The 16,026-nt window shown below is 43.5% G+C and overlaps 2 protein-coding genes across 6 annotated transcripts in view; one reads left to right on the top strand and one right to left on the bottom strand.

The window, feature by feature from the left end:
- The window catches only part of ARMC10 (armadillo repeat containing 10), a 123,681-nt gene extending 108,428 nt beyond the window's left edge, over nt 1-15,253 (bottom strand). The window contains exon 1 of one of the 5 annotated variants that reach the window (XM_061413885.1): nt 14,753-15,253. In XM_061413885.1, the coding sequence (XP_061269869.1) occupies nt 14,753-14,891 (139 nt within the window). In that variant the 5' untranslated portion in view covers nt 14,892-15,253. The remainder of the gene's footprint in view (nt 1-14,752) is intronic. The other 4 variants (XM_061413881.1, XM_061413882.1, XM_061413883.1 and 1 more) reach the window with 4 other exon arrangements.
- Nucleotides 15,254-15,267: 14 nt separating this feature from the next.
- The window catches only part of FBXL13 (F-box and leucine rich repeat protein 13), a 218,177-nt gene continuing 217,418 nt past the window's right edge, over nt 15,268-16,026 (top strand). Inside the window, exon 1 of the mRNA XM_061413891.1 lies at nt 15,268-15,439. Within this exon, the coding sequence (XP_061269875.1) occupies nt 15,365-15,439 (75 nt within the window). The 5' untranslated portion in view covers nt 15,268-15,364. The remainder of the gene's footprint in view (nt 15,440-16,026) is intronic.

Raw genomic sequence — 16,026 nt, 5'->3', positions numbered from 1 at the left:
CTGCTATAACCACTATATGTGAAAGTCGCTCAGTGAGTCATGAGGTTGACTCTTTGCAACCTCATGGACTATACAGTCCATGGACTTCTCCAGGCAAGAATACGGGAGTAGGAGCCTCTCTCTTCTCCAGGGGATCTTTCCAACTCAGAAATTGAATCCAGGTTTCCAGCATTGCAGATGGATTCTTTACCAGCTAAGTCATAAGGGAAGCCCAAGAATACTGGAGTGGTTAGCTTTTCCCTTCTCCAGTGGATCTTCCTGACCCAGGAATCAAATCGGGGTTTCCTGCATTGCAGGTGGATTCTTTACCAACTGAGCATCAGGGAAGCCCCAAAACTACCACAGGAAACTACCAAATCATAAAGGAAAACGGCTGCCTGGGGAGGCCTTACAAATAGCTGTGAAAAGAAGAGAAGCGAAAAGCAAAGGAGAAAAGGAAAGATATTCCCATTTGAAGGCAGAGTTCCAAAGAATAGCAAGGAGAGATAAGAAAGCCTTTCTCAGCGATCAATGCAAAGAAACAGAGGAAAATAACAGAATGGGAAAGACTAGAGATCTCTTCAAGAAAACTAGAGATACCAAGGGAACATTTCATGCAAAGATGGGCTCGATAAAGGACAGAAATGGTATGGACCTAACAGAAGAAGAGGTGGCAAGAATATACAGAAGAACTGTACAAAAAAGATCTTCACGACCCAGATAATCACCATGGTGTGATCACTGACCTACAGCCAGACATCCTGGAATGTGAAGTCAAGTGGGCCTTAGAAAGCATCACTACGAACAAAGCTAGTGGAGGTGATAGAATTCCAGTTGAGCTATTTCAAATCCTGAAAGATGATGCTGTGAAAGTGCTGCATTCAATATGCCAGCAAATTTGGAAAACTCAGCAGCGGCCACAGGACTGGAAAAGGTCCGTTTTCATTCCAATCCCAAAGAAAGGCAATGCCAAAGAATGCTCAAACTACCACACAGTTGCACTCATCTCACACGCTAGTAAAGTAATGCGCAAAATTCTCCAAGCCAGGCTTCAACAGTACGTGAACCGTGAACTTCCAGATGTTCAAGCTGTTTTTAGAAAAAGCAGAGGAACCAGAGATCAAATTGCCAACATCCGCTGGATCATGGAAAAAGCAAGAGAGTTCCAGAAAAACATCTATTTCTGCTTTATTGACTATGCCAAAGCCTTTGACTGTGTGGATCACAATAAACTGTGGAAAATTCTGAAAGAGATGGGAATACCAGACCACGTGATCTGCCTCTTGAGAAACCTATATGCAGGTCAGGAAGCAACAGTTAGAACTGGACATGGAACAGACTGGTTCCAAATAGGAAAAGGAGTACGTCAAGGCTGTATATTATCACCCTGTTTATTTAACTTCTATGCGGAGTACATCATGAGAAACGCTGGGCTGGAGGAAGCACAAGCTGGAATCAAGATTGCTGGGAGAAATATCAATAACCTCAGATATGCAGATGACACCACCCTTATGGCAGAAAGTGAAGAGGAACTCAAAAGCCTCTTGATGAAAGTGAAGAGGAGAGTGAAAAAGTTGGCTTAAAGCTCAACATTCAGAAAACGAAGATCATGGCATCTGGTCCCATCACTTCATGGGAAATAGATGGGAAACAGTGGAAATAGTGTCAGACTTTATTTTTTGGGCTCCAAAATCACTGCAGATGGTGACTGCAGCCATGAAATTAAAAGACGCTTACTCCTTGGAAGGAAAGTTATAACCAACCTAGATAGTATATTCAAAAGCAGAGATATTACTTTGCCAACAAAGGTCTGTCTAGTCAAGGCTATGGTTTTTCCAGTGGTCATGTATGGATGTGAGAGTTGGACTGTGTAGAAAGCTGAGTGCCAAAGAACTGATGCTTTTGAACTGTGGTGTTGGAGAAGACTCTTGAGAGTCCCTTGGACTGCAAGGAGATCCAACCAGTCCATCCTAAAGGAGACCAGTCCTGGGTGTTCATTGGAAGGACTGATGCTGAGGCTGAAACTCTAATACTTTGGCTACCTCATGCGAAGAGTTGACTCACTGGAAAAGACCCTGATGCTGGGAGGGATTGGGGGCAGGAGGAGAAAGGGACAACAGAGGATGAGATGGCTGGATGGCATCACCGACTCGATGCACACGAGTTTGGGTGAACTCTGGGAGTTGGTGAGGGACAGGGAGGCCTGGCATGCTGCGATTCATGGGGTCGCAGAGTCGGACACGTTGAGCGACTGAACTGAAAGGAAAATAACAAAAGAAGAAGAAAGGAACAAAGGAATTACCTCCTTTTGGGTTTTTATAGAAACTCCTTTACATTAGCACAATTGATTAAACTGTTGGATACCGGTGACAGATTCAACCTCCAGCCCCTCTCACCAGCCCAGAGGTCAGGGGAAAGTGGGACTGAACGTTCCAAGCTTCTAATCATGAAGTTGGCTCCACTAGCAATCGGCCCCCAACCTTCAATGCTTTCCAAAAGTCACCTCGTCAACATTAAAAAATCACGTTTTCCTCTCACATCACTTAGGAAATTCCAAGGGTTTTATTAGGAACTCTGTGCCAGAGACAGATATAAAGACCAAATATTTTGTTGTCATTTAGTCGCTAAGTTGTGTCTGACTCCTTTGCAATCCCATGGACTGTAGTCCACCAGCTCTCTCCACGGGATTTCCCAGGCAAGAATACTGGAGTGGGCTGCCACTTCCCTCTTCAGGGAATCTTACTGATCAAGAGGTTGAACCTGCATCTTCTGCTTGACAGGCAGATTCCTTACCACAGAGCCACCTGGGAAGCCCAAAGACCAAACACACATTTCTAATTATAAATCACAATATTACAGAAACTATATGTTGTGTACAAGAGATTCACTTCAGTTTTAAAGATTCAAAGACTAGACTGAAGTGAAGGTATGAAAAAGATATTCCATGCAAACAGAAATAATAAAATAGCAGGGGCAGACATACTTATCAGACAAAACAGATTTAAGACAAATTCTATAATAAGACATAAAGAAGGTCATCATATTATGATAAAGGATTTGAACCAATGAGAGCATATAACATATATAAATGTTTATATACCCAACACAGGAGCAATAAATTAACAAATCTGAAGTGAGAAATAGGTGGCAATACAATAACAGTAGTGGAATCAAAACCCTACTTTCGTCAATGGACAGGCCATCAAGACAGAAAATCAATGAGGAAACACTGGACACATTATACCAAATGAACTTAATATTTACAGAACATTCCATTCAAAAGCAGCAGAATACAAACTCTTCTCAATCACATGTGGAACATTCTCCAGGACAGTTTACATGTTAGGCTACAAAACAAGTCTTAATAAATTTAAGAAGACTGAAACAGTACTAAGAATTTTTTTTATGACCACAACCAGAGAAAAGATGGCGGAGTAAAAGGACGTGTGCCCATCTTCTCCTGTGAGAACACCAAAAGAGCAACTAGCTGTTGAACAACCACTGACAGGATACTGGAATTCACCAAAAAAAACACAAATATCCCGTGTCCTAGGACAAAGGTGAAGCTGCAATGAGATTGTAGGAGGGATGTAATCATGTCAAAATCAAATCCCATACTGCAGGTTGCTGCTGCTACTGCTAAGTCGCTTCAGTCGTGTCCGACCCTGTGCGACCCCATAGATGGCAGCCCACCAGGCTCCCCGTCCCTGGGATTCTCCAGGCAAGAACACTGGAGTAGGGTGCCATTGCCTTCTCCAATACTGCAGGTAGGCGACCCCAAAACTGGAGAATAATACCAAAGAAGTTTTCGCACTGCTGTGAAGGTTCTAGGTCTCACATCAGGCTTGCTAACTGGGATCCAGCAAAGGGAATCCCCAGGGAAACTGACTTTGAAAGATAGCAGGATTTGATTATAGAACTTCCACAGGACTGGGGCAAAGAGAGACTCTTGCAGGGCACAAACAACATCTTGTGCATGCCAGAAAGAAGTGGTGACCCCACAAGAGACTGTGTCAGACCTGCCTGTGAGTGTCTGAGGGTCTCCTGCAGAGGCGTGGCTCAGAAGTGGCCTCAGTTGGAAGTAGCCTCCGCCAGGGATAGGGTCACTGGTGGCAGCAGTCCACGGAGGTGCGTGTCGGCATAAGTCCTTTTGGAAGGTTGCTAGTCAGCCCTACTGTAGAGACTGTAGACTCCAGGCCTGGGTTGCCTCAGGACAAACAACTAACTGGGAGGAAGCACAGCCATATCCATCAGCAGAAAATTGAAATAAAGATTTACTGGGCATGGCCCTACCCAAGAGAGCAAGAGCCAGTTCTCCCCACGGCTGGTCCCTGCCTCAGGAAGCCTGCACAAGCCTCTTATCCTTAGCCATCAGAGGGCAGACAGAAGAAGCAAGAACTATAATCGAACACAGTCTTCAGAATGAAAACTACAATCACAGAAAGCTAACCAAAATGATTACACTGATCATAGGCTTGTGTAACTCAATGACGCTAGGAGCCATGCCATGCAGGGCCACCCAAGACAGACGGGTCACAGTGGAGAGTTCTCACAAAATGTGGTTCACTGGAGAAGGGAATGGCAAACCACTTCAGTATTCTTGCCTCAAGAATCCCATGAACAGCATGAAAAGTCAAAAAGATCCCACAGTGGAAGACCGAGCCCCCCACATCTGTGGGTGTCCAATATGCTACTGGGAAAGAAAGCAGAAATAGCTCCAGAAAGAATGCAGAGGCTGGGCCAAAGCACAAACAATGCTCAGCTGTGGATGTGTCTGGTGGTGAAAGTAAAGTCTGAGCTGTAAAGAACAATATTGCATAGGAACCTGGAATGTTAGGTCTATAAATCAAGGTAAATTGGATGTTGTCAAGCAGAAGGTGGCAAGAGTAAACATCAACATGTTAGGAATCAATGAACTAAAATGCACAGGGATGGGCAAATTTAATTCAGATGACTATTATATCTACTACTGTGGGCAAGAATCCCTTCCCTCATGGTCAACAAGAGTTCAAAATGCAGTACTTGGGTGCAATACCAAAAAAGACAGAATGATCCCTGTTTGTTTCAAAGGCAAACCATTCAACAGCACAGTACCCAAATCTATGCCCCAGTCACTAATGCTGAAGAAGTTGATGTCAAAAGGTTCTATGAAGACCTACAAGACTTTCTAGAACTAACACCAAAAAAAGATGTCCTTTCATCATAGGGGATTGGAATGCAAAAGTAGGAAGTCAAAAGATGCCTGGGGTAACAGGCAAGTTTGACCTTGGGAAAACAAAATGAAGCAGGGCAAAGGCTAACAGAGCTTTGCCAAGAGGACACACTGGTCATAACATACACCCTCTTCCAACAACACAAGAGATGACTCTACACGTGGACATAACCAGATGATCAACACCGAAATCAGACTGATTATATTCTTTGCAGCCGAATATGGAGAAGCTCAGAAAATCAGCTTCTTATTGTAAAATTCAAGCTTAAATTAAAGAAAGTAGAGAAAACCATTAGACCATTCAAGTATGACCTACATCATATTCCTCATGATTATATAGTGGAGGTGATGAATAGATGCAAGGGATTATATCTGGTAGACAGAGTGCCTGAAGAACTATGGACAGAGGTTAGTAACACTACAGGAGGTGGTGACCAAACCATTCCCAAGAAAAAGAAATGCAAGAAGGCAAAGTGGGTGTCTGAGAAAACCTTACAAATAGCTGAGAAAACAAGAGAAAGGCAGAGGAGAAAGGAAAAGATATATCCAACTGAATAGAGTTCCAGAGAATAGCAAGGAGAGTTACAAAAGCCTTCTTAAGAGAATAATACAAAGAAAGAGAGGAAAACAATAGAATGAGAAAGACTAGAGGTCTCCTCAAGGAAACTGGAGATATCAAGGCAACATTTCACACAAAGATGGGCACAATAAAGGACAGAAACAACAAGGACCTAACAGAAGAGGAGGAGACTAAGAAGAAGTGGCAAGAATACACAGAACTGTACAAAAGCAGGTCTTAATGACCCAGATAACCACAATGATGTGGTCACAAAGCTAGAGCCAGACATCCTGGAGTGTGAAGTCAAGTGGGTCTTAGGAAGCATTACTATGAACAAAGCTAGTGGAGGTGATGGAATTCCAGCTGAGCTATTTCAAATCCTAAAAGATGCTGTGAAAGTGCTGCATTCAATATGTCAGCAAATTTAAAATACTCAGCAGTGGCCACAGGACTGGAAAAGGTCAGTTTTCATTCCAAGCCCAAAGAAGGGCAATGCCAAAGAATGTTCAAACTACCAGACAACTGCACTCATTTCATATGCTACCAAGGTAATACTCAAAATTCTCCAAGCTATTCTTCAACAGTACATGAACCGAGAACTCCCAGATGTACAAGCTGGATTTAGAAAAGGCAGAAGAACCAGAGATCAAACTGTCAACTCCAATGGATCACAGAAAAAAACAAGAGAATGCCAGAAAAACATCTACTTCTGCTTCAATGACTACACTAAAGCCTTTGACTGTATGCTGCTGCTGCTGCTGCTAAGTCACTTCAGTTGTGTCCAACTCTGTGTGACCCCATAGACAGCAGCCCACCAGGCTCCCCCAACCCTGGGATTCTCCAGGCAAGAACACTGGAGTGGGTTGCCATTTCCTTCTCCAATGCATGAAAGTGAAAAGTGAAAGGGAAGTCGCTCAGTTGTGTCTGACTCTTCACGACCCCATGGACTGCAGCCCACCAGGCTCCTCTGTCCATGGGATTTTCCAGGCAAGAGTACTGAAGTGGGGTGCCATTGCCTTCTCCGTTTGACTGTGTGGATCATCACAAATTGTGGGAAATTCTTAAAGACATGGGAATACCAGACCACCTTACTGGCCTCCTGAGAAACTTCTATGCAGGTCAAGAAGCAACAGTTAGAACCAGACATAGAACAACAGACTGGTTCAAAATTGGGAAAGGAGTACATCAAAGCTGTATATTGTCACCCTGCTTATTTAACTTGTATGCAGAGTACAGCATGAGAAAGGCTGGACTGGATGAATCACGAGCTGCAATCAAAATTGCCAGGAGAAACAACATCAGATATGCAGATGATATCACTCTAATGGCAGAAAGCAAAGAGGAACTAAAGAGCCTCTTGATGAAGGTGAAAGAGCAGAGTGAAAAGGCTGGCTTAAATCAACTTCCAAAAATCTAAGAACATGGTATCCAATCCCATCTCTTCATGGCAAATAGAGAGGAAAAAGTGGAAATAGTGACAGATTTTATTTACTTAGGCTCTCCAAAATTGCTGAAGATGGTGACTGCAGCCACAAAATTAAAAGATGCTTGCTCCTTTAAAGAAAAGCTATGATAAATCTGGACAGTGCATTAAAAAGCAGAGACATTACTTTGCCAACAAAGGTCCGTATAGTCAAAGCTATTGTTTTTCAGTAGTCATGTACGAATGAGATTTGGACCATAAAGAAAGCTGAAAGTGAAAGTTGCTTAGTCGTGTCTGACTCTTTGCCACCCCATGGACTACACAGTTCAGGGAATTCTCCAGGATAGAATACTGGAGTGGGTAGCCTTTCTCTTCTCCAGGGGATCTTCCCAACCCAAGGATCAAACCCAGGTCTCCCCCACTGCAGGCAGATTCTTTACCAGCTGAGCCACCAGGGAAGCCCAAAGAAAAGTGACGGCTGAAGAACTGATGCTTTGGAATTGTGGTGCTGGAGAAGACTCTTGAGAGTCCCTTGGACAGCAAGGAGATCAAACCAGTCAATCCTAAAGGAAATCAGACCTGAGTATTCATTGGAAGGGCTGAAGCTGAAGCTCCAATACTTTGGCCACCTGATGTGAGGAGCCAACTCATTGGAAAAGACCCTGGGAAAGATTTGAGGGCTGGACAAGAAGGGGGTGACAGAGGAGAAAGTGGTTGGATGGCATCATCAACTCAATGGACCTCTGTTTCAGCAACCTTTGGGAGACAGTGAAGGACAGGGAAGCCTGGCGTGCTACAGTCCATGGGGTCCAAAGACTCAAGACACTACTGAGCAACTGAACAACATCTACAACATGGCTGATTCACAAACTTGTCTGGCATAAAACTATACAACATTGTAAAGTGATAATCCTCCAATTAAAAATAAATTAAAATAAATAAAACAATAAAATGGAAATACAACATACCAAAACATATGGGATGTACCAAAGCCACTTCTCAGAGGGAATTTCATAGCAATAAATACCTACATAAGAAATAAGAAAGGTGTCAAACAACTTAACTTTACTACTCCTCAAGGAACCAGAAAAACAAACAACAAAGCCCAATGTTAGACGAAGGAAAAAATAAGAAATTTCTGAGCAGAAATGAATGAAACAGAGACAAGAAAGACAACAGAAAAGATCAATGAAATAAAGAGCTGTTTTTGTTTTTTTAAGATAAACAAAATAAACAAATTTTAGCTAGGCTTACCAAGAAAAAAAAGAGGACTCAAACAAAATCAGAAACAAGAGACATTACAACTGATACCACAGAATGCACAGGATCGTAAGAGACTACTAAGAACTATTACACACCAGCAAACTGGACAACTTAGAAGAAATAGACACAGTTCTGGAAACATAAAACTCACCAAAACTGAATCATGAAGAAATGGGAAATCTGAATAGACCAATTAACAGTAAGGAAACTGAATCAGTAATCAAAAACTTGCCTTAAAAATGGAAATTCAGGACCAGATGGATTCACTGGTGAGTTCTACCAAAAATTTAAAGAATGAATACCTTCTCAAACTCTTCCAAAAAAAATAGAAGAGAACACTTTCAAACTTAATTTTGTAAGGCCAGTATTACCCTGATACTAAAATCAGACAAAGACACCAGAAGGAAAGAAAATTACAGGTCAATATACCCATTCAAAAGCAGAGACATTACTTTGTCAACAAAGGTCCGTCTAGTCAAGGCTATGGTTTTTCCAGTGGTCGTGTATGGATGTGAGAGTTGGACTGTGAAGAAGGCTGAGCGCCAAAGAATTGATGCTTTTGAACTGTGGTGTTGGAGAAGACTCTTGAGAGTCCCTTGGACCACAAAGAGATCAAACCAGTCCATCCTAAAGGAAATCAGTCCTGGGTGTTCTTTGGAAGGAATGATGCTAAAGCTGAAACTCGAGTACTTTGGCCACCTCATGCAAAGAGTTGACTCCTTGGAAAAGACTCTGATGCTGGGAGGGATTGGGGGCAGGAGGAGAAGGGGGTGACAGAGGATGAGATGGCTGGATGGCATCACCAACTCGATGAACTTGAGTTTGAGTGAACTCGGGAGTTGGTGATGGACAGGGAGGCCTGGCATGCTGCAATTCATGGGGTCGCAAAGAGTCGGACACGACTGAGAGACTGAACTGACTGACTGACTGATACCCAGAATATAGATGCACAAATTCTTAACAAAATATCAGCAAACACATTAAAGGATCTACACAATGATCAAGTGGGATTTATTCCTGATATGCAAGAGTGGTTCAATATCTGCAAATCAATACTGTGTTATATCACAATAATAAAATGAAGAATAAAAATCATATAATTATCTCAGTAGATGGAGAAAAAGCATTTGACAATATTTAACATTCACTTATGATACAAACTCTCGACAGTGGGTACAGAGATAATGTTGTTGGTGGAGTTTAGTCACTAAGTCATATCTGACTCTTTTGCAACCCCATGGACCGGAGCCTGCAAAGCTCCTCTATCCATGGGATTTTGCAGGCAAGAATACCGGAGTGGGTTGTCATTTCCTTCTCCTGGGGATCTTCCCTACTAAGGGATCAAACCCACTTCTCCTGCATTGGCAAGCAGATTCTTTGCCACTGAGCCACCAAGGAAGCCCCATAGAGGGAATATACCTCAACATAAGGTCATATATGAAAAGCCCACAGCTAACATCATACTCAGCAGTGAAAAACTGAAAGCTTTCTGAGAAATGAGACAAGTATGCCCACTCTCATCACTTCTATTCAGCATAGTACTGGAAGTCCTAGTCAGAGCAACTCAACAAGAAAAATAAATAAAAGGCATCCAAATCAGAAAGCAAGAAGTAAAACTCTATTTACAGATGACATACAGAGAAAACTCTGAAGACTCCACTAAAAAAACTGTTAGAACCAATAAATGGATTCAGCAAAGTTGCAAGATACAAGTTCAATATTAAAAAAAAAAAAAAAATCAGTTGTGGGCTTTCCTGGTGGTCCAGTGGTTGAGAGTCCGCCTGCCAATGCAGGGGACATGGGCTTGATCCTTGGTCCTGGAGGGTTCCACACGCCACAGAGCAACTAAGCCCGTGCACCGCAACTACTGAAGCCCACACACTCCTAGAGCCTGTGCTCTGCAACAAGAGAAGCAGCCGCAAGGAGAAGCCTGAGCACTGCGACTAGAGAGCAGCCCCTGCTCACACTAGAGAAAGCCTGCACAGAGCAAGGAAGACCAAGCACAGCCACAAATAAACTAACAGATGAATAAAAATTGAAAAATAAATCAGCTGCACAAAAACAAATGATAAAAAAGAGAAATTAAGAAAACAATCCCATTTGTAATTGCATCAAAAAGAATAAAATATCCAGGAATAAATTTAATCAAGGAGGTGACACACTTGCACACTGAAAACTATAAGACACTGATGGAAAAAATGGAAGACGATACAAATAAATGCAAAGATACTTATGCTCAGGGGTAGGAAGATTTAGTATTGCTGAAACGTCCATAGTACCCAAAGTGTGTTAGTTGCTCAGTCACGTCCCACTCTTTGCAACCCCATGGACTGTAGCCCACCAGGCTCCTCTGTCCATAGAATTCTCCAAGCAAGAATACTAGAGTGGGTTGCCATTTCCTTCTCCAGGGGATCTTCCTGACCCAGGAATCTAATCCAGGTCTCCTGCACTGCAGAATGATACTTTACCATCTGAGCCACCAAGGAAGCAATAGCTATCAAAATTCCAATGCCATTTTCCAGAAACAACAATTCCAAATCTTTATGGAACTAAAAAAAGATCGCAAATAGTCAAAGTAATGTTAAGATGAAAACTGGAAACACCATGCTTCCTGAATTCAAAATATACCAGGAAGTTGTAGTACTCAAAACAGTATGGTACTGGGGCGGGGGAGAGAGACACAAAGATCAATAGACTAGAACAGAGAGCCCAGAAATAAACCCTCATGTATATGATCAATTAATTTATGATAAAGGAGCCAGGAATATACCTGGAGCAAGAACAGTCTCTTCAATAAATGGTGCTTGGCAAACTAGACAGTTATGTGCAAAATAATCAAACTGGACCATTATCTTACACAATACACAAAATTAACTCATAATGGATCAAAGCCTTGAATACAAGACATGAAAACTTAAAACTCCTAAAAAAAACATAGATGGTAAGCTTCTTAACATTGGTCTTAACACGATTTTTTGGATTTGACCAAAAATAGAAGCAACAAAGGGCTTCCCTGGTGGCTCATTGGTAAAGAATCTGCCTGTTGATGCAGGAAAAGCAGTTTTGATCCCTGGGTTGGGAAGATCCCCTGAAGGAAGTAACAACCTACTCCATTCTTGTCTGGGAAATCTCATGGACAGAGGAGCCTGGTGGCCTATAGTCCATGGGGTCACAAAAGAGTCAGACATGACTTAGCAACTAAACAACAACAACAGAAGGAACAAAAGGAAAATAAACAAGTAGAATTACATTAAAAAATCTTCTGTACAGCAAAGGAAGCCATTAACAAAATGAAAAGGCAATCTATGAAATCAGAGAAAATATATGCAAATCATGTATCTGATATTTGGTTAATACCTAAAATAGACTTAAAACCCTCATGCAACTCAGTAAGAAAAAACAAAAGGAAGCAATCTGATTACAAAATGGGCAGAGGCTCTGAATGGATCTTTTTTGAAAGAATTCAAATGACCAAGAAGTACATTTAAAGGGGTTCAACATCACTAATCTTCAGGGAAATGCAAACCAAAACCACAGTTACCTATCGCCTCATACCTGTCGGAACGGCTTTCCTCAAAGGACAAAACACATGCTGATGAGGATGGAAAGGCAAGAGAGTGCTTGTGCACTGCTGGTGGGAAAGCACAACCACTATGGAAAATATGGAGGTTCCTCAAAAAATTAAAACTAGAACTATCACATGATCTAGCAATTCCACTTCATGATTCCACAAAACCTCTACCTTGAAAAGGTATCTGCACCCCAATGTTCACTATAGCATTATTTACAACAGTCAAAACAGGGAGACAACCTATGTGTCAACTGATGGATGAATACATACATAAAACATGGTAACACAGTCACACACACACACACACACTCGCACATACATAGAATGGCATGTGATTCAGCCCAAAGAAAGATGGAAAGCCTGCCATTGTGACAACATGGATGGACCCTGAGGGCATGATGTCCAGTGAAATAAGTCAAACAAATGAAAGACAAGAACAGAATGATCTCACTTTGATGTGGAATATAAAAAAAAATCTTCTTAACTCATAGAAACAGAGAGTGTCATGGTGGTGCCAGGGGCTGAGGGCTGAAGGAAATGGGAAGATTTTGGTCAAAGGGTACAGACTTCCAGTTATAAGGGCAATAAGTACTTTCAGTAATAAACAGCTTGGTGACTACAGTTAATAATACTGTGTTGTATACTTGAAAGTTGCTAAGAGAATAAATCTTAAAAGCTCTCATTAGAAGAAAATTTGTGATGATGGATGTCAACTAAACTTATGGAGATCATTTTGCAATTCATACAAATTTCAAGTCATTTTGGTATTTATCTAACACTAATACAATGTTTATTTCAATTAAAAAAAAAAGATCACCATCCGAAACATAAGGATGATGCTGACAAAATGGGTATTTCTTAAATCTTCTTCAAAGAAAAAAAAAGTATAGCTTCAGGAAGGGACTGTGAACAACTTATTTTGTAAGCTGTCTGACCATGGTAATGGTGATTTGGGGTAGTAAGACTTTGTCAGTTTCATCTTTCTCAGTAAGTATAAGTGAGTAGGTATCTGGGTTCAGGTCACCTGACTAAATACTTATACAGAAATATCTCTGACACAAAAACAACAAATTAAGCTTTGGCAGCAAGAATAAGTACAAATCTTTTTAAAAACTGATTCTTTTCCCCGTGTGCCAGAAGGGAAAGGAACCTTTTTCTTACTCTCTTTTTTGCAAAGATTTCCTTGAGCAAACTTCTAACTGTAAATTCTTTGTCCCTTTGATATGAATGTACATCTTTTAAAAAGCCAACCTTCTTGCTGGTTTACAACCTAAAAAAGTCTTTCTCAGTGGCTTTGATGTTATCTGTTTGAAGTGTAAAAATCAAGGAAGTCCCCATCTCCTTTTCTGTTTGAGTCTGAGCTTGGTACTTAGTTCTATGTTGTGACTACATGGTTAGAAAGACACTGAGAAGTCTTATTTTTTCCTCTATATAAAAGTAATTAGCTAACACAAACACTATCTCAACCACCAGTGAATTCAGAATGAACCATGTGTAGCAAATGGTTCAGGTAAGTCCTCTTAAGGACAAATTACTGTTAATCATGAGGGTATGTACATAATATGAAATAGGCTGCACCTGCGTAGATACTTAAAGGGGTGAGAATTCAGTCTTTGCAATCCCACTAGCAGACTGCTCGTGATGCGTGTAGCAATCTGGTTAAATGCTTATTTGATAATAAAGCTATTTAGTTCTTTCCCACACTTGTAGAGAGGAATTTCTTGGTTGGCAGATTTTATTTTTTAATAATTTTTGTAACAATTCCCATGACCTGAAATATCCCCTCAGATCATCAGCAAATTGTTAGAATCTTGACCAATCAACTTTTGGACCCAAACTTGATCATGCTCTTGTCCGCCAGGAGGGTTGTCCTGAATGCAGACAAGCGTTCTAATTTGATATACACAGCTGTATCTGTATCTCTTGTCTCGCAAACTTTGCTTATACATAGACCACGGTGACTTCAAAGTACCTCCTCTCAGAGCTGCCCCTCAGGTGTCCCTTCTTCCAGGCTAACCGCATGCAGAAGGCCGGGCAACACCCGACGCACGCTCAGGAGAAACCTTCTGGTAACAAAAAGGTCAGGAGCAATATTTAACGCGAAAAGCAATCAATACACTTCTGGGAAACTTAATCCTCCGCTGTGCCACCAGACTTGGGCAAGAAAGATACAGCAATTTTTCATCCTGGTATTTTGAAAAATAGAAATGAAGGTAGGGAATCGAACCCTACACTCATCCAATTAAGAGGAAGATCCGCCCTTTGCACCTGGGCTTCCCGACCTCTCTCTTCTCACCAGCCTCCCTCCCTGGCTGGGCTTCTTCTTTACTCCAAGCAGAGGGAAGTCATAGAGAAGGAAATGGCAACCCACTCCAGTACTCTTGCCTGGAGAACTCCGTGGACAGAGGAGCCTGGTGGGCTACTGTCCATGGGGTCGCACAGAGTCGGGCACGACTGAAGCGCCTTAATGTGCATGCATGCATTGGAGAAGGAAATGGCAACCCACTCCAGTATTCTTGCCTGGAGAATCCCAGGGACAGCGGAGCCTGATGGGCTGCCGTCTGTGGGGTCGCACAGTCGGAGACGACTGAAGCGACTTAGCAACAGCAGCAGCAAGGAAGCCAAGAGCTTCCAAGCAAACGCATTAAAGGATCATACACAATGACGGCGAGCTTTTTCAACCCCTCATCCAGGGAAAGGCCCAGTCCCAGTCCCCGCCACCTGCCAGGGACCCCGTGGCCTTACCTGCGGACCGCGAGGGACGCAGTCGAAGCTGGCGGCCGCCTCGTCTCCGGCCCCGCGTCAGCTTGTAGAAGCAGTAGCAGGCGCCGGCCGCGAGGACCAGGCCCGCCGCCACCCAGCCCACGTCCCGGGCGCCGCCCATGCTACCTCTGGGGCCGCGCACAGCGCTGGGCCCGGCGCGGGAGTGTCCGAAGCAAGCGGGTCCAGGCGCCGCCGCCCGGGATTACGCCGCGGGAGAAAGGAAATGGGGGACTGAACTCCGCCTCTCAGAAACCGCCCTGCTGAAAAGTGAAAGAGTCCACTCAGCCCGTACGCTTCCTGGCGGCTTCCTGGAGAATGGGCGGGACACGGCTGGCGGCGAGCTAGACTGGGTGAAGCGCCACAACCACTGCACGCCCCAAGAGCACAGCCGGGGCCGCCCCGGACGCCCGGAGGCGGGTCCCGGCCCCGGCCCGAGGCCCGCCTCTCTTCCGGGCAGGCCACTGCGGGCGCGAGGCAACGCAATGCCTAGCCCCTCCTTCCACGCCGCGCGGTTGCCGTGGCAACGCCGGGACGCGCTAGCCCCTAGCTTAGGAGTGGCTCTAGCTGCGCTGGATTTCAGTAGGGCCTCAGGTCATGGCCTCGCTGCGCCGGGCCAGCCCCAGGCTGAGGAAATACTTCAGGGAGAACTACATTCCTCAGGTCTGCGAGGTACTGGAGCCACGCGGCGGCGGAGTTAGAAGAGGGAAGAATGGGCAGAGAATTCCCAGAGGAGGGACTGGAGTTTGGGGAAGAGCGGAAGTGGAGGTTAAGAGGAGCGAAAAGGGAAGAGAAGAAGTCAGTTTTGGACAGGACGGCGGTCTGGGCTGAACATACAGATCAGAGAGTTGAAGACAGAGGGGTGATGGTGGCTGAAAGGAGGGGAATGAATGACATCTCCCAGGGAGAAAGGGGGAAAGGCCTCCGGACAGAAACCCCAAACGCCAACTTTTCAGGTTTGGACAAGAGGAACTAAGGACTAGAGGAGTGAGAATGAAATGCCTTGGAGATAGAAGAGGAAAAACAGGAGAAAGTGGGCAATAGTGTCACCTAAGATAAAGACTTGAAAAGTTGTAGTGGATTTGGCCCAAGGTAAGTGTGGGTTTTCAATGGAGTGATGAAGGCAGAAAATAGATTGAGGTTAGCTGAGGAGTGGAAACTGAGATCTTTAGATAGAAGGTAGTCAGCCCTTTGTGTGAAAGGAAGATCCCCACAACCAAGACTTAAATGGGAGGAAAGACTGTCCTTCCCCACCCACC

This window comes from Bos javanicus, chromosome 4 (genome assembly GCF_032452875.1).
Source record: "Bos javanicus breed banteng chromosome 4, ARS-OSU_banteng_1.0, whole genome shotgun sequence".
NCBI classification, from domain to species: Eukaryota; Metazoa; Chordata; class Mammalia; order Artiodactyla; family Bovidae; genus Bos; species Bos javanicus.
Note: the sequence above shows the minus strand (reverse complement) of the source record. Positions and strands in the feature narration are given on the sequence as shown.